Source organism: Schistocerca cancellata, chromosome 8, assembly GCF_023864275.1.
Source record: "Schistocerca cancellata isolate TAMUIC-IGC-003103 chromosome 8, iqSchCanc2.1, whole genome shotgun sequence".
NCBI classification, from domain to species: Eukaryota; Metazoa; Arthropoda; class Insecta; order Orthoptera; family Acrididae; genus Schistocerca; species Schistocerca cancellata.
In genome coordinates, this window is record NC_064633.1 from 41931519 (window position 1) to 41950337 (window position 18819).

At 43.5% G+C, this 18819-nt stretch overlaps 1 protein-coding gene across 1 annotated transcript in view; it reads right to left on the reverse strand.

Moving 5' to 3' along the window:
- The window catches only part of LOC126095026 (uncharacterized), a gene marked incomplete at its 3' end in the record, with an annotated part of 123927 nt that overhangs the window by 41769 nt on the left and 63339 nt on the right, over window positions 1-18819 (reverse strand). The window contains exon 2 of the mRNA XM_049909688.1: window positions 2437-2644. Within this exon, the coding sequence (XP_049765645.1) occupies window positions 2437-2644 (208 nt within the window). The remainder of the gene's footprint in view (window positions 1-2436; window positions 2645-18819) is intronic.

Below are 18819 nucleotides of genomic sequence, written 5' to 3' on the forward strand. Positions count from 1 at the left end.
AATGAAAGAAGTGAATCCACATTCCTCACTACTAATAACTTTTACATTACAGTAATCAAGCGGAGAAATATATGTATTTAGAATAAAATTTTTATGAGTATAGATAAATGATATGACTTTTCAAGGAAATGATGGATTATGTCTTTGTATAAAATGAACCACACTTTCCATTATTCGATGATTTGAATCCAAAATCTACTGCAAGTTGCATGAATCCTTTAAATTACGAAGAATAAATCATTGACAGAAAATGTGTCAGAATTTTTGGACTTATAAGCAAAAGTGATGATGCGAAGTCCAAAAGAAAATTGAAACTAGAGTAAATATTATGATGTTTTCGGCAACAGCAATAGTCAATGGATAAATGGAAACCTTAAGTCAATGGCTAAATTCCTTGCAGTACATCGTAAGAGAAAGGATGCATGAAGCCATAGGGATTTTGTTTTCATACAGGAGAATCTTGGACGGTGCAACCTAACCAGTTCTTTTACAGGAAGAGTTTCCCTTTCGGTCATTGCTAATTCTTTTGGAATGAATGTTGCATGTAAAATCTGGTATACCTGTCCCTTCTACTCATCCCATTGTGTGCCGCGTAGAAGACCGAATACAAATGTGGACGTCGGGGACATGCAAGATCCGGGGGAGCGGGGGAGTTTCAGCACCGCAAGATATTGTCCTGGGAATAAGACTTAAAAAAAACTCGAGTTATTGATTGTAAAATATTTTTAGCTAGAGGCACAAATCACTCTTCTCCAAATCGTTATATAAATCTATCCCTATCTTTCCTTTAGGGATCAATTTCAAAATTATTTTTTTTTTTTCTGTAGGCTTTCCTAACTTCTATGTACCGTAGGCTGGGGGTCTAGGCTTAAGAGGTTTTCCAAGGTTTCCCTGCTTAAGAAAGTTCCCGAATGGGTTGACCCTGATAATAGTTTCATGAAAGATCATCTTCCTTGGTTGTGCACAGCAGACATAACACCTTGATGCACGTAAAAGCAATACAGCCGCGGTACCTGTCTCTTCATTTCTTCTGTTTTCAATGTTTCTTTTCTTCGTCTGTCTTAAACATAATTATTTTTTTTCAGTCGGAGGACTGACACTCATCACTTCCGGGTTACCCACACTAATAGATAGCTCGCGAAGTGTGTTCGGTAAATCAAAATTAGGCTCACAAACTTCGCTCGCTGCGAGGGGCATTGTAATGTCCCAACAGCAAATACCCTCTACCACGCACCAATTAATCATTTTCAATCAAACCATCCACATTCATTCACTTTGGAAAAGTTATCTGATCTGATTTTCTCGTAATATATGCGGCGACAGCTCGTCGACGCCAAAGTATTTTCTAGTGCGTTTATTCTTTGAAATAATAGATATGCATATATGCATTCTCCATGGTTGTTAGAGTGGTAACTAGGACGGCTTCTGGAGTATCTGTTGAGGGATTGACGTGTTTCTGAGAGATACATATTCTGCTTTTCTTCTCGCGAAAGCGAGAAAAATTAATATTTGTGCCATTGGCGGTTTGTTTTGAAGAGAAAGAGATTGTAAAAGGAAAATAATTAAGGCGTGGAATCACCGGAGATCTGGACATGTAATGGAGATGGATTTAATACACGATTTCCTCCATAAATAAGGTTTGGGACTTTTTTGTTCTGGAGTGAATGAACGAATGAGTTTTTTTCTGAATCATTTGTTGATCACGTTGGCCCTGTAATTATTGGGGCAGTTTTAGCTGTGTCGAAGAGAGCCTGCAATCACTGAGTCTGTGTTAAATCGTCCAAAAAGGCTTCGTACACATCTGGAATTCACAATCTTTCGTAAAAGGAACAAATTGTCCAAACGATTGATTCTCCCGACTGACTGCAGTGTTTAACAGTAATAATAAATGTAAAGACCTCTTACAGCAAGCCAGCCGCTGATTACCAAGACGAAGGACTCCACCAAAGATTCTATTTGGCTGATTCTTTTTATCACGTAATGACATCTTATCTTTAAACTATACATAGATAAAGGAGAGAAAGAGAAAGAGCGAATGAAAATAGAGATAATACTAATAATCCTCCATTAGTCTAATTTTTCGCCTGTCTTATCACGGATCAGCCAAGAACTGGGAGGGCCTTACTTTACTGTATAGACTTATGTGTGAAGGTGAAGGGATCTTAAAGACAACAGATACACCTCTATACAGACAAGACATTACACAGAGATAGCGGCTAGCTGCATTGATCATCTATTCTTAGATTAAAGAGACGGCAACTTATTATCCGAACATTTAAAATGTTAAATGTGGACATGAAGAACAAAGGCGTAGAATGTTAACAACACTTGTTTTATTTAAAAAGTTTTGAGAGTTTTCACGTAAAACATTCGGAGGCATTGCTTTTCAACATCTCCACGCAGATGCTGCAGGAAGTATATGCTGCGATCACTTACCGTCCGGGAAGTGCATTCGGGCGGCGGCGGCGTGCTGCAGGAAGTACTGCGTGCACGCCAGACCCTCTGCTCCGTCGCCGAAGTCGCTCTTCCAGCCGGCGATGAAGTGCGTCGCCCGGGGGCCGAACACCGCCCCCGCGAACAGCCGCTCCAGGGTGCGCTCGCAGGCGTAGATCTCGGCGAGCAGCTCCGACACCGCCTCCGTGTCCTGCCGGACACCACACAAAGCAACGAGTTGTGTTGCCCGGCGTTCGGGGCCGTCTTAGGCCGGTGTTACACTATCAAGTTTCCTTGTTGAAGTTGATATGTCAAATACGAGGTGCATTCAAGTTCTAAGGCCTTCGATTTTTTTTCTCCGGACTGGAAAGAGATAGAAACATGCGCATTGTTTTAAAATGAGGCCGTGTCTATTGTCAATACGTCCCAGAGATGTCAGCACCGTACTGCAGATGGAATGTTACCGCCAGCGGCGAGAATGAGAACTGTTTTAAATACTTAAAATGGCGACGTTTTCCTTACTTGAACAGCGTGCAATCATTCGTTTTCTGAATTTGTGTGGTGTGAAACCAATTGAAATTCATCGACAGTTGAAGGTGACATGTGGTGATGGAGTTATGGATGTGTCGAAAGTGCGTTCGTGGGTGCGACAGTTTAATGAAGGCAGAACATCGTGTGACAACAAACCGAAACAACCTCGGGCTCGCACAAGCCGGTCTGACGACATGATCGAGAAAGTGGAGAGAATTGTTTTGGGGGATCGCCGAATGACTGTTGAACAGATCGCCTCCAGAGTTGGCATTTCTGTGGGTTCTGTGCACACAATCCTGCACGAAAACCTGAAAATGCGAAAAGTGTCATCCAGGTGGGTGCCACGAATGCTGACGGACGACCACACGGCTGCCCGTGTGGCATGTTGCCCAGCAATGTTGACGCGCAACGACAGCATGAATGGGACTTTCTTTTCGTCGGTTGTGACAATGGATGAGACGTGGATGCCATTTTTCAATCCAGAAACAAAGCGCCAGTCAGCTCAATGGAAGCACACAGATTCACCGCCACCAAAAAAATTTCGGGTAACCGCCAGTGCTGAAAAAATGATGGTGTCCATGTTCTGGGACAGCGAGGGAGTAATCCTTACCAATTGCGTTCCAAAGGGCACTACGGTAACAGGTGCATCCTACGAAAATGTTTTGAAGAACAAATTCCTTCCTGCACTGCAACAAAAACGTCCGGGAAGGGCTGCGCGTGCGCTGTGTCACCAAGACAACGCACCCGCACATCGAGCTAACGTTACGCAACAGTTTCTTCCTGATAACAACTTTGAAGTGATTCCTCATGCTCCCTACTCACCTGACCTGGCTCCTAGTGACTTTTGGATTTTTCCAACAATGAAAGACACTCTCCGTGTGTAACACTACCGCCCTGTCGGACGTGCGTTAGCTCAATAAAGCCTGTACTGTAATAAGTTCACGGGCTTCACCTTGTAAACGAGGATTTAGTACATAAATTGACCGCGTGTACCTAATGGAAGCAAGATCGGACCTATACTCAGTCATTAACTACAGTGATACGTCAAGCAAAAGTAAAGTATAATTACGCGTTCGCATGGACAAGAAGTACACACAGTAGATATTACCAATGATTAATAATTCGGTCGCCAGCCTAATTAGGCATTGGGTGAGTTTTTCCTTGTACAAGTGTGTGCATGTACAAGCATAACAACACGGAATACTGTTGCGTTATATGGCAAATTTTGAAACTAGAAAAAAATCCACTGAACTAAAGTTTTCTTCTTTTGTACTAATTTGTATGAGCTAAAATTACACAACACCACACAGCAATGATTACTACGAACTGCACTTTGTATATTGATCAGACTGAAATCGGGCATAGATTTCCCTAGAATTAGCAATTTTGAAAACACACATACAATGTCACTATTAAATTAAAAAAAACACTAATACACTTAGGTTAAATATAGAACTTAACTTTGCTGTTCAAATCTGATCAGTACACTTCAATATGTACAAGAATGGGCAAGAGAAGGGGGGGGGCCCTGAAACTGTTATGGTCGTTATACTGAAACTAGTAAGTCCTGGAGGTAAATTAACACTCAAAATTACCAATCTGTGGATAATTACTCTTTTGTATTATTTCTGAATTAATTAGTTATCATTATTTCTGTCTCAAATTAATTAACTAACATTGCGAGCTCAATTCAAACTTTATCTTTCAATTTAATCAAACTGTTGTTCTTTACGAACATTTACATTAACACTCCTAACTTTAAACGTCCTCATAGCATAGATTGGTCTGCATATAATTTAATGCTGAATGTAAACTTTCAATTCGGGATACTCGGGTTGCACAATATGTGGTAAGGACCCTGTCTAGGTCAATGATAAGGATAAGTGATGGCTAAGGCAATTCTGGTAAAAGTCACGTTATTATTGAACAGTTAAAACAGTTTCGACACTGGTCCACACAGATACACTTCTAAAGATGAAATAAATGTTTGACCTGTGCACATCGGTGCGGCGAGTGGCGGGCAGCGAGATAGCGGGCAGCACAGCACACATACAAGCACGGCTAAGGCTCTCACAGTATCGGCACTTTCCTTCTTCTTAGCGTCGTAATCTTTCCAATTTTGTGCCTAAGGATATAGCCATGCCAAGTGGTCGTCGGAATCGGCCCATACGAGGCTTCATGGAATTCACTTTTCCTGGATAGCCTCCTCAGTACGGTACATGTTCCTCCGACCGATACCCAACTCCGACTGTAATACTGAGCCCGTTGTGCCGAACCGCGCCAGTGTGCGTTTTCCCGCGCTCGCCTGCATCCACCTTTTCCTGCTCCCCTACAGGTAGGGTATTCACCACAGGTTTTCTACTACACATATCCTAATGCATTACCTACGTATGGACCAAGTGTATAAATTACAATTTTCACATCTTACAATAGCTTTAACATTAAATACACTTCCGTTTGGTTATCAAATTGCTTGAAATCTAACATAAATAATAACATTCATTTTTAAAAGTTGCTTACAGTTTCTTTAACATGACACGAAAAGAAAAAGAAATTCAAAACATTACTTATATTACTTTACATAAATTCAGAAAGACAAATTTATCTAAATTCATAAAGAAAAAAAATTATTATAGGCACATTATTGTTACACGTGACCGCACATTCACCAGCCGTGCTGCTATTGCCTCAGCGATTTTCCAGTGGTCAAAACAGACTCCTAAAAAAGCCTTCGCCGCTGCCATGGAATCATGGCGTCAGCGTTGTGAAAAATGTGTACGTCTGCAGGGCGATTACGTCGAGAAGTAACGCCAGTTTCATCGATTTCGGGTGAGTAGTTAATTAGAAAAAAAATCGGAGGCCTTAGAACTTGAATGCACCTCGTATTTATGTCAAATAATTTTGATGGTGTAATAGGGAACTTGGTCAAATCGCGCCTGTCATCAAATAAAAATCATCAATTGTAGGGCTTCGCTGTAGATTTGATCATAAAAGTCGATTTTCTTCTGTTCACTGCAATGTGAAATGTTACCACTTGGAGCGCTAGCATCGATGCAGCGTTCTGTCACCAGTACCGTGTTTGTAAACATGGATGCGAAGTTTAATCAGTGTGTGCCGTCAACTACAAAATTAATAGAAATGCATGAAGCTGACGAGGCGCTTTACAACATGAGGCACCCTGAGTACAAAAACGGATTAAGAAGACAGTAGGGAGCCGTGAGATACGGCCCGGGTGCACTGCTGACGACATGAAAAGGAAAATTAATGGCCTCCACTCTCACGGGAGAGCATAAGTTCGTATTTCATTATATATGTGAGCTCACCAGTCTTCCTACTCTGTTTTTGTACTCAGGATGCCTCACACTGTAAAGCGCCTCATCAGCTTCATGCATTTCTATTAATTTTGTAGTTGTGGGACACAAAATGTAATTATTACTTTGATCTACAATAAGAATAGTTCTTATTTCACATAAAGTATATTGAACATTTATTTACTTTCACATATTGGTCCCTTAGTGCTTCATAAATCGCTTCACACGTTTCAGGTGTTATTTTAGTTGATGTGCACTGTGGTATTCGAGTGCTGTACTGTAAGCTAGAGTCAACTCTCTCCTGTAGCGAGAAATCGGGGTGTTACTGTGAGCCTGTCTTCTGCAGATACAGCAATTCTTAAGTGAGTATTGTGCCTTGTGATATGACGAGACACTGCACTGAGCAGATACTGAAATGTCATCCATTCTTAACTGATTTATGTACAACTTGACGCCCTCTACTAGAAGCTCACGTAACAAATTTTGTTGAATGCTGCTGTCGTCTCATTGTAAAGACCCACGGGTTCAGCCAGATACGTTTCTTTTTTTTTTTTTTTTTTTTGCCCCGCTTCTCTTCCAAATGCGCACACAGTGCAGTTGTGCTACATGCAACTGCTGCGCATAATAAAAAGTTGTTGTTGTCAGCCATCTTGAACGTTGACCAAAATACCCCTTTCTAGCGCCACTTCAAATATCTTTGTCAAACAAGTTTGGCGAATATTTGACCATATCTTTGATCATATCTTTGTCAAAGAAATATTATAGTGTAATACCGGCCTTAAGAGTGCAGGCTATAAATGTTTCTGGTTCTTTCGCTTCCAGTTGAAATAGAAAACTTAATTTGGTACCATATGAAACCGTGATATATTATTATGTAACTGCGCATACACCACGTTTCCTACTCCTACAGGGAGTGTTTATAAAGTAATGCAAGTGTTGTTATACAATAAAATATTGAAGATGTACAGCGGAAGCAAAATAAAACTAGTACACAAAATATCTCATGCACCTCAAGACACGAAACCCACCGTCCGTACCTGAGCCAAATGATTACAGTTTCAGAAAAATTGTTTGTTTTATTCAAGGGGTAGAGCTTCACGAATTGAGCAAGTCAATAACGCGCTGGTCCACCTCTGACCTTTATGAAAGCAATTATTAGGCTTGGCATTGACTGACGGAGTTGTTGGATGTTGTGGACTGGCAAGACAGCCAATCCACAGTGACGGGTAGCCGAAAGGCACGCGTTAAAGCTCACGCAGGCTGGCGTGAGGTCTGGAAAATGACAAGGAATCATAGTAGCCAAAAATAGTACATAGCTTCTGGAATACTTAACTTTAATCCATAATTGGTGTACATCGCTCTTAATGATACATAAGTGCAATCTCAATATACACTGGGAATGGCGCCTTGCTAGGTCGTAGCAAATGACGTAGCTAAAGGCTATGCTAACTATCGTCTCGGCAAATGAGAGCGTATTTGTCAGTGTAGCTTCGCTAGCAAAGTCGTCTGTACAACTGGGGCGAGTGCTAGGACGTCTCTCCAGACCTGCCGTGTGGCGGCGCTCGGTCTGCAATCACTGACAGTGGCGACACGCGGGTCCGTAGTATACTAGCGGACCGCGGCCGATTTAAAGGCTACCACCTAGCAAGTGTGGTGTCTGGCGGTGACACCACATTGGATATAGTACAAATTCTACCCAATTAGCGAGTCAGATCGTCAAAATCGTCACCTGGTTGGACGGGCCTGACTATAATGCTCCAAACCCTCTCAATTCAGGAGGGATCCCTACGACCTTGCTGACCACGACAGGGTTCGCCCAGCACGAAGACAAGCGACAGGAACTCTTGCTGTGTGTGGGTGGGCATTATCTTGCTGAAATGCAAGCCCAGGATGGCTTGCATGAAGGACAACAAAACGAGGCATAGAATATCGTGGACATGCCGCTGTGTTTTAAAGGTGCTGCGGATGACAACCTGTATTCGAACATTATGAAGTACCTCGAAGTAAACTACTTACTGACACGTAGTCAGCACGGATTCAGAAAAATCGTTCTTGTGAAACACAACTAGCTCTTTATACTCATGAAGTAATAAGTGCTATCGACAGGGGATGTCAAATTGATTCCATATTTTTAGATTTCCAGAAGGCTTTCGACACCGTTCCTCACAAGCTTCTTCTAATCAAACTAAGTGCCTACGTAGCATCGCCTCAGTTGTGTGACTGGATTCCTGATTTCCTGTCAGAAAGTTCGTAGTAATAGACACAGTTCGTAGTAATAGACGGAAAGTCATCGAGTAAAACAGAAATGATGCTGTCATTTACCGTCTTGTAAAATCATCAGATGATCAAAACGACTTGCAAAATGATTTAGATAAGATATCTGTATGGTGCGAAAAGTGGCAATTGACCCTGAATAACGAAAAGTGCGAAGTTATTCACATGAATATTAAAAGAAATCAGCTAAATTTCGATTACGCGATAAGTCACACAAATCTGAGGGCTGTAAATTCAACTAAATACTTAGGGATTACAATTACAAATAACCTAAACTGGAACGCTCACATAGGTAATATTGTGGGTAGAGCAAACCAAAAATTGCGATTCATTGGCAGAACACTTAGAAGGTGCAACAGGTCTACCAAAGAGACTGCTTACACTACGCTTGTCCGCCCTATTCTGGAGTACTGCTGTACGGTGTGGGATCCGCATCAGGTGGGACTGACGGATGACATCGAAAAAGTACAAAGAAGGGCAGCTCGTTTTGTATTATTGCGAAATAGGGGAGATAGTGTCACAGACATGGTACGTGGATTGGAGTGGCAACTATTAAAACAAAAGCGTTTTTCATTGCGACGGGATCTTCTCATGAAATTTCAATCACCAGTTTTCTCCTCCGATTGTGAAAACATTCTGTTGGCACCCACCTACATAGGGAGAAATGATCATCACGAAAAAATAAGAGAAATCAGGGCTCGCGCGGAAAAATTTAAGTGCTCGTTTTTCCCGCGCGCCATTCGAGAGTGGAACGGCAGAGAGACAGCATGATGGTGGTTCATTGAACCCTCTGCCAGGCACTTTATTATGAACAGCAGAGTAATCACGTATATGTATACATGGATGTAAGGGATGTTGCTATGGAAAGAAATGGCGCATCACGCCAGCACTCCTAGTTGTTGGACCTTGTGGCGGGCGACTTCAGCCTGGTATCCAATTGCTGCCCAGTGCGTCTCCAAACACGTCTTCGGCCTGCCATCTCCTTCACCGGAGTACATCTGTCTTCACTGACGAGTGCTGCAATGAACTGACCCCGGACGACAAACGAAGACGTGTTAGAGACGCTCCAGACAGTGGCGGTATACTAATCTGACTCTCGTCCTCCATACAGCCCGCCAACCAGGAGTTATGGTCTTGGGTGCTCTCTCTTTTCATAGCAGTACCCCTTAGATTGTCATCCGTCGCACCCTTGCAGCACCGAGCGAGGTGGCGCAGTGGTTAGACACTGGACTCGCATTCGGGAGGACGACGGTTCAATCCCGGGTCCGGCCATCCTGATTTAGGTTTTCTGTGATTTCCCTAAATCACTCCAGGAAAATTCCGGGATGGTTCCTCTGAAAGGGCACGGCCGACTTCCTTCCCCATCCTTCCCTAATCCGATGAGACCGATGACCACTCTGTCTGGTCTCCTTCCCCAAAACAACCAACCAACCAACCCTTGCAGCACAGCGGTACGTCGACGATATTCTACGCCCCGTCTTGTTGCCCTTTATGGTAAGCCCTTTATGGTAAGCCCTTTATGGTAAGCCCGCTTGCACACGGCAAGACTTCCTACCGCTAGTCTTCGTGCTTGTCAAACCCTGCCTTGACCAGCAAAGTCGCAGGATCTCTGCCCAATTGAGAACAGTTGGAGCATTATGGCCAGGCCCTTCTAACCAGCTCGGGAGTTTGACGATTGACGACCTAAAGCGCCAGTTGGACAGAATTTGGCAGGATGTCCGTCAGGAGTAAATCCAACAACTGTATCAGTTACTACCAAAATGGTTCAAATGGCTCTGAGCACTATGGGAATCAACATCTGAGGTCATCAGTCCCCTAGAACTTAGAACTATTTAAACCTAACTAACCTAAGGACATCACACACATCCATGCCCGAGGCAGGATTCGAACCTGCGACCGTAGCGGTCACGCGGTTCCAGACTGAAGCGCCTAGAACCGCACGGCCACACCGGCCGGCCCCCCTAGTTAGTACTGAGCAGCTGAGCAGCTGCTTGCATAAGAGTCAGAGGTGGACCAACGTATTACTGATTTGCTCAATATGTGAAACTCTTTCACTTGAATCAGTTATCCAGATTTTCTGAAATTGTAATCATTTGTTCCTCTGTACATGTACAAAACGTCCTTGTTTCCAGGTTCGGATCCCTCCACTGCTTAACTTTTGAACAAATATCATCAGCAATGGCGGCCGAAGACTTTTGGCATAAGAAGTCACCCTCATTCTGCCAACGGCCTTGTCGAATAGGATGGTGTAGCAGAGGTTCAGTACACTTTCTTGCTCTTGGAGCGGGGAACAGCGCGTAAAAGGCGGAAATATTAGCAACGATCAATGGCATCAGACTACAGAAGGCAGTGGAAACTACTGCATTAGAGACAAACAACTTGTGTCCACAGGGCATGTGGCCTGTAACAAAAAAAGTGTCATGATGATCTCTCCATTGGCAAAAGATTCCAGATTAGTCGCCCATACCGATCTCTGTGAGGGGACCGCCAAGTGAGAGGTTACGATGAGAAAAATATTGAATAACTAACTAAAAGATAACGTTCTGCGAAGGGAAATGCTACTGATCGATATAGGCATATTGGGCGTCAGTGAAGTGCAATCGACAGAAGAGAAGGATTTCTGATGAGACGAGTGTGGGGTAGAATCAACGAGCAGCAGAAAATCGTATAACTGGAGCAAGATTCGTTATGAGTGGGAAGAGAGCTACTGTGAACAGTTCAGTGTTAGGATCGTTCTCATCAGAATCTAAAAAAAGCCAAAATCGATAACAAAAGTTCTGGTCTACAAGTCTACGCCACGAGCAGAACATGAAGAGACAGAGAAAGTATATGAGGATACTGAAAGGGTAATTCAGTTAGTAAAGAAAGATGAAAAACTAATAGTTATAGGGCATTGTAACGCGGTTATGGGGAAGGAGTAGAAGAAAGGGTTACCGGAGAATATGGGCTTGATAGTAGGAATGGGAGAAGTGAAAGTCTAATTGAGTTCTGCAATAAATTTCAGATGGTGATAGTGAATACTCTGTTCAAGAATCACAAGAGGACGAGGTAAAGCCGGGAAATACAGGAAGATTTCAGTTAGATTACATCATGGTCAGGCTAAGATTCAGAAATCAGATTCTGGATTGTAAGGCGTATCTAGGGGCAGACATATTCTCGGTTCACAATTTTTAATGATGAAAGCTAAGCTGTAGTTTAAGAGACTAGTCAGGAAGAATCAGTGCGCCAAGAAGTACGGAAGTACTAAGGAATGAAGAGATACACTTGAAGTTCTCTGAGGCTATAGGCACTGCGGCAATGAAAGCTCAGTAGGCAGCTCAGGAGAGGAATGGACATCACTAAAAAGGCCAGTCACAGAAGTTGGAGAGGAAAAGGTAGGTACGAGGGAGGTAAGTGCAAGGGAACCATGGGTAACAGAAAAAATACTTCACTAGATCGACGAAAGAGTAAAGCACAAAAATGTTCAGGGAAATTTAGGAACACAGAGATACAAGTCACGTACGAATGAAATAAACAGGAAGTGCAGGGATGCTAAGGTGAAATGACTACTTAAAAAATGTGAAGAAGTCGAGAAAGAGATGAATGTTGGAGGGCTGACTCGGAATACTGTTACGCCCTAGGATTGTATCCCTGGAGGACACTAAAAATTCGTCCAATGTCTAACTTGGCAGCTCGCAGAATGCGACCCGCATGTGTCAATGACCAGAAGACTGCTAGGGAAAAATGCTGAGTACGTTGTGGCAAACACGGAAGCTGTCGAAACAGGAGAAAAAACCGAGCACCCAAGTCTGCAAGCGAGGCATAATGAAAGCATGGAAGCCGAGAGATATCCTCATACTAGTGACAAAGCAGAGGTTTGTAAGGAAGGCTAGGTAGAAAGCAACTTTAAGTATTCAGGCACTGAACTAGCAGAAAGGAGACTCTGGAAGGTGAACTTCTGAAAGGTGAAGTTCCGAAAGTTGAAATAGTTAGGAGAGCTGACTACGAAGTAAAACGAGGACACATGATGTCATTACCATCCCCACCGCCGCAGAGCGCATGGGAAGCGCCAACACAAGTACCCCAACCATCGTAGCAAATTTTTTACTGATTGCCGACTGACCAGTGTGTGGTCTCAGCCCTTGTGTCAGTTGCACCTATCCAGTGAGAGGAGCTGTCATGGAGGTAGATCCTCAGAATACCTAGCTGTCTCTGGTCGTTTGTGGAACCTCGAGTCCGGCTGGAAGGACGCTGCTGGTGCCGGCTGCATTGCCATCCGAGGCCACACTGATGAGGTGATGAAGCACGGAGGCCACCATCACCCTGCGTGATCTGGACGCAGTCCATCATCCACCTTCGTGTGGGTGAGCACCGCTGCAGCTCATCCTGTTTCTGTGGCAGACACCGATGCAGCTGGCTCCTGTTTCCTAAACGGGGGCTGAGAGCTGGTCCCTGTGAGCCAATGAGTGCTTCAGGTGCACCTGAGGCACAACTCCTGAGTCCAAATCTTCGACGTCAAACAGTGCACTTTGGAGATTGATATGTAGAGTTGGAGGCTGCTAGACTTCGCGGACCGACGTCACCCCATGACGAACCCCCCCCCCCCCCCCCATGACGAAACACCCGCCACTTGACACCTGGCTGTGCTGGGCGTACTGCAAGTCGATCACATGCCGACATTCCGCCGCTGACGAGGCACAGTGCTCTGGAAGACATTCCTATATTACTGGCATGGAGGTCACCGTTACCCTGCAGGTCTTCTGGTGGCTTGACCCGTGTGACCTGGACACTGTCATTAAGCTTCGAGTGGGTGGGCGCTGTTGCTACTAATCCTATTCCTGTGGCAAATACCGATGCGGTTGGCTCATGTTTCCTGAATGGGCGTTGACAACCGACCCCTGTGAGCCAGCTAGTACTTCAGGTGGACCTGGCACTCAACACCTGGGTGCAAATTTTTTACGTGAACGAGTGCACTTTGGAGATCGATTCATAGAGCAGAAGGCTGCCAGAGTTGTCGGGTCGACAGCCACCCAGTGATGAAACAGCCGCCACCCGACACTTCGCTCTGCTGGCTGTACTGCGAGTCGATCGTACGCCGTCATTCAGCTGCAGACGAGGCGCTAATCCTCAGGTTCGGCTGTGGCACGGCGCTATGGAAGACGGTCCTGTATTACTGCCTAACAAATGAGTCATTGACAAAGTTTTCTTGGCGCTCTCAAGCGTAACTAGGTCTCACCACCGCGTCCTACCCGTCTCTCTCCTGCCGACTGTAGGAGTCTGCGACCAGTCCCCTATAATATGGAAAACTCAAAACAACCTTCGGTGAAATTAAAATCAGAGCAGTAACATTAAGAGTGCTGTGGGAATTCCGATGGTAAATGCAGCGGACAGAGTGGATTGGTGTAAAGCGTACATTGAGAACCTCTATGAAAGGGGGGAGGGGGGGGGGGGAGGGAGCTTATCTGATGACGTACTAGAAGAAGAAACAGGAGTCGGCAGAGAAGAGATAGGGAATCCAGAATTAGAATCAGAATTTAGAGGAGCTTTAGTAAACTTAAAATCAAATAAGACAGAAGGGGTAGATAACTTGCATTCTAATTTCTAAAATTATTGTGGGAAGTGTCAACAAAACTATTATTCACGTGTAAATATATGAGACTGACGATATGCAATCAGACTTTCGGAAAAACATAATCCACACAATTCCCAAGACTGCAAGCGCCAATAAGTGCGAGAATCATCACACAATCAGCTTAACAGCTCGTGCATCCAAGCTGCTGAAAATAATAATATAGAGAAGAATGAAATAGAAGACCAAAGTTTTGAACATGGCTGTTTAGTTCAGTGACCGTTTTTAAATTAAAATTGAAACAAATGAGCCCTCGGTCACAATTGTTCAGTCTTCATAACCAGGATTCAACACTTCTAAGACTGCCTTCATCGGAATTTAGACATTTAAAGTGGTCTATAACATAATTACAAATTTGTGGGAAGAAAATTTTTTTTCATATAAAAAGGTGTGAGTACTAACCATACAAGACTGAGACAGTACTTACATGTCACGTATAAAATGAATAACAGGACAGAAGGGCTTTAGTCACAAAATATTTAAAAGGTATGAGCAGCCCTTAGAGGCTCCCCTTCACACATTCTTTTTCAATATTTTGTGACTAAAGCCCTTCTGGCCTGTTATGTATTTTATACGTAACATGTAAATACTGTCGCTGTCTTGTATCGTTAGTCAGTACTTACACAATTTTATATAAAAATTTTTCTTCTTCACACAAATTTGTAATTATGTTATAAAACTAAAAACTAAACTCCTTCCGAACAGGCCATGAAGGCCCAACGGTACCGACCGGCCGCCGTGTCATCATCAACCCACAGGCGTCACTGGATGCGGATATGGAGGGGCACGTGGTCAGCACACCGTTCTCCCGGCCGTACGTCAGTTTCAGAGACCGGCGCCGCTACTTCTCAATCACTTAGCTCCTCAGTTTGCCTCACAAGAGATGAGTGCATCCCGCTTGCCAACAACGCTCGGCAGACCGCACGGTCACCCATCCAAGTGGCTAGCCCAGCCCGACTGCGCTTAACTTCCGTGATCTGACGGGAACCGTTGTTACCACTGCGGCAAGGCCGTTGGCGATTATGTTAGAGACCACTTTATATTCTGATGAAGGCACTCTTAGAAGTGTTGAAACCTGGTTAATAAGACTATAACATTGTGACCGATGGCTCATTTGTTTCAAGTTTAATGAAATAGAAGATTGAGGATCTGTTAGATAATGGTCTGTTTGGCTTTAGGAAAGGAAAGGCACGAGAGAAGCAGTTCTCATGTTCAGCTTGATGATGGAAGCAATGCTGAAAAAAAAGACATGCTCATAGCGTTCATCAATCCTGAAAAAGTGTTCAGTAGTATAAACTGGTGCAGGATGTTCGAAATTCTATGAAGAACACGATTTGTAGAGGAACCATGAGGGAGCAATAAGACTGGAATACAAAGAATGAAGTGCTCGGATTAAGAAGCGTATAGGGCAGGGATATAGGCTTTTATCCTTGTTGTTCAGTCTGTTGTTGTTGTAGTCTTCAGTCCTGAGACTGGTTTGATGCAGCTCTCCATGCTACTCTATCCTGTGCAAGCTTCTTCATCTCCCAGTACCTATTGCAACCTACATCCTTCTGAATCTGCTTAGTGTATTCATCTCTTGGTCTCCCCCTACGATTTTTACCCTCCACGCTGCCCTCCAATACTAAATTGGTGATCCCTTGATGCCTCAGAACATGTCCTACCAACCGATCCCTTCTTCTGGTCAAGTTGTGCCACAAACTTCTCTTCTCCCCAATCCTATTCAATACTTCCTCATTAGTTATGTGATCTACCCATCTAATCTTCAGCATTCTTCTGTAGCACCACATTTCGAAAGCTTCTATTCTCTTCTTGTCCAAACTATTTACCGTCCATGTTTCACTTCCATACATGGCTACACTCCATACAAATACTTTCAGAAATGACTTCCTGACACTTAAATCTATACTCGATGTTAACAAATTTCTCTTCTTCAGAAACGCTTTCCTTGCCATTGCCAGTCTACATTTTATATCCTCTCTACTTCGACCATCATCAGTTATTTTGCTCCCCAAATAGCAAAACTCCTTTACTACTTTAAGTGTCTCATTTCCTAATCTAACACCCTCAACATCACCCGACTTAATTCGACTACATTCCATTATTCTCGTTTTGTTTTTGTTGATGTTCATCTTATATCTTCCCTTCAAGACACCATCCATTCCGTTCAACTGCTCTTCCAAGTCGTTTGCTGTCTCTGACAGAATTACAATGTCATCGGCGAACCTCAAAGTTTTTATTTCTTCTCCATGGATTTTAATACCTACCCCGAATTTTTCTTTTGTTTCCTTTACTGCTTGCTCAATATACAGATTGAATAACATCGGGGAGAGGCTACAACCCTGTCTTACTCCCTTCCCAACCACTGCTTCCATTTCATGTCCCTCGACTCTTATAACTGCCATCTGGTTTCTGTACAAATTGTAAAGAGCCTTTCGCTCCCTGTATTTTACCCCTGCCACCTTTAGAATTTGAAAGAGAGTATTCCAGTCAACGTTGTCAAAAGCTTTCTCTAAGTCTACAAATGCTAGAAACGTAGGTTTGTCTTTCCTTAATCTTTCTTCTAAGATAAGTCGTAAGGTCAGTATTGCCTCACGTGTTCCAGTATTTCTATATATAGGAAAAGCAACGACACCAGTAAAAGAAAGTTTCAAGAGATAAAAATTCAAGGAGTAAATTCACTGAGGCCATTGCTATCCTCAGTGAAAGTGAAGGAGTATTACAGGTCCTGCTGAATGGAATGAACAGTTTATTGAGTGTAGAATATGGACTGAGAGTAAATCGAAGAAACACGGAAGTATCGAGAAGTCGCAGAAATGGAACGCGTGAAACTTAACATCACAGTTGGTGATCACGAAGTAGATGAAGTAAAGGTATACTGCTACGTAGGCAGCAAAATAGCCCATGACAGATGGAGCAAGGAGGACACAAAGAGGAGATTAGCATTAGAGAAAAGGGCATTCCTTGGTGATAAAAGTCTACTAGTATGAAATATGGGTCTTAATTTGAGGAAGAAATTTCTGAGAAAGTACGTTTTGAGCACAGCATTTACGGCAGTGGGACATGGGATGTGGCAATACTGGAACAGAACAGAAGCATTTGAAACGTGGCGCTATTGACGAATATTCAAAATTTGGTGGTCTGTTAAGGTAAAGACTGAGGAGGTCTCTGTAGAATGGGCAAGGGAAGGAATATATGGAAAACACTTACATGAAGAAGGTACATGATGACAGGACATCCATTAAGACATCAGCAAATAACTTCCATGGTACTAGAGGTGGCTGTAGAGGGTAAAAACTACAGAGGAGGACAGGTATAGAGATACCCCAGCAAATAATTGAGGACATAGGTTGCAAGTGCTACTCTAAGATGAAAATGTTGGCCCAGGATACACCACATCTACCGATTTCTGTCCTATTCAGATAATTTCCTCATGGTGCGTCGTTTTTTCTGCCTTACAGTGTAATTTTTTTGGATCAATTTTATTTTCCTTACCCTTTAGTTACAAATATTTAGAAATCTTTTAAGTACTCTCCTTGTGCATTTGAGGTGCCATGTCATCGATTGCACGGCCCCTCCCGACGGAGGTTCGAGTCCTCCTTCGGTCGTGGGTGTGTGTACTTATCTTAGCAGAAGTTAGTTTAGGTTAGTTTAAGTAGTGTGTAAGTCTAGGGACCGATGACTTCAGCAGTTTGGTCCCTTAGGAATTCATACATACTTGAATTTTTTTTTTGTGCATTTACACATTTTTTCCAGCGATTTTCCCATGCATTGTACTCACCCCTGGAGACGTCGATGAGAGCCTCGTTCAGAGAGGCTTGGATCACCTTAATGCCATAAAAACGGTGTCCTATGAGGGCGATTTTCGGAAACAAAAGATATCTGCAGGAGCCAAGTCGAGACTGTAAGGGGGCTGATGCAACGTTGCCAAGTTGAACTTCGGCAAGAACTCACAGATGTTCAGAGCTGTGTGCCTGCGGGCTATGTCATGATAGAGCACTCAAGAAGCGGCGATCTCCTTTCCTGTGAGTAGGACCCTTCTTTCTCAATTTTTCGAAAACATCCACGTAGAAGGAGTGTTGAAAGACTGTCCTGGAGGTACATACTTCTAGTGGACCAGTACATGGCTCTTGTGGACCACACCCTTAGCGACGGAAACTTTTCACTTGCCCAGTCCTGCCTTCTGTTGTTTGGAGGTCAGTGGGGCATACCATTCGTCACTGTTGAGTTTTATATCTGAGTTGTACTCAAATGTCCATGTTCTGTGATGCTGTAGGACTATGTACATTTGCACACCCCAAACTTGTGACAGTCGCGCTGAATGTCTTGCGTTTACAATTAATCATATCCCTATTCATCTGACCTGTCCCCTTTGGGGAATCGTGTGTGTCTATAAATTTGAAGGTGAACACATTCGAAAAGTTCGGCCGCTATTCTACTCGACTGACCTTTTGCTCGTTCGTCGTCATTTTGGGGACCAGCTTGGCGCAGGCCTTTCGCACATTGAGATCGTCTGTTTATGTGGTGTTTGCAGGGGCTGTTTGGCGGTTCAGAGTGTCTGTGCAATCATCCTAACACTCATTAGACTCATTTAACACCCATTTGAGTTCCAAAAATCACACTCATTAGTCATACACTCCTGGAAATGGAAAAAAGAACACA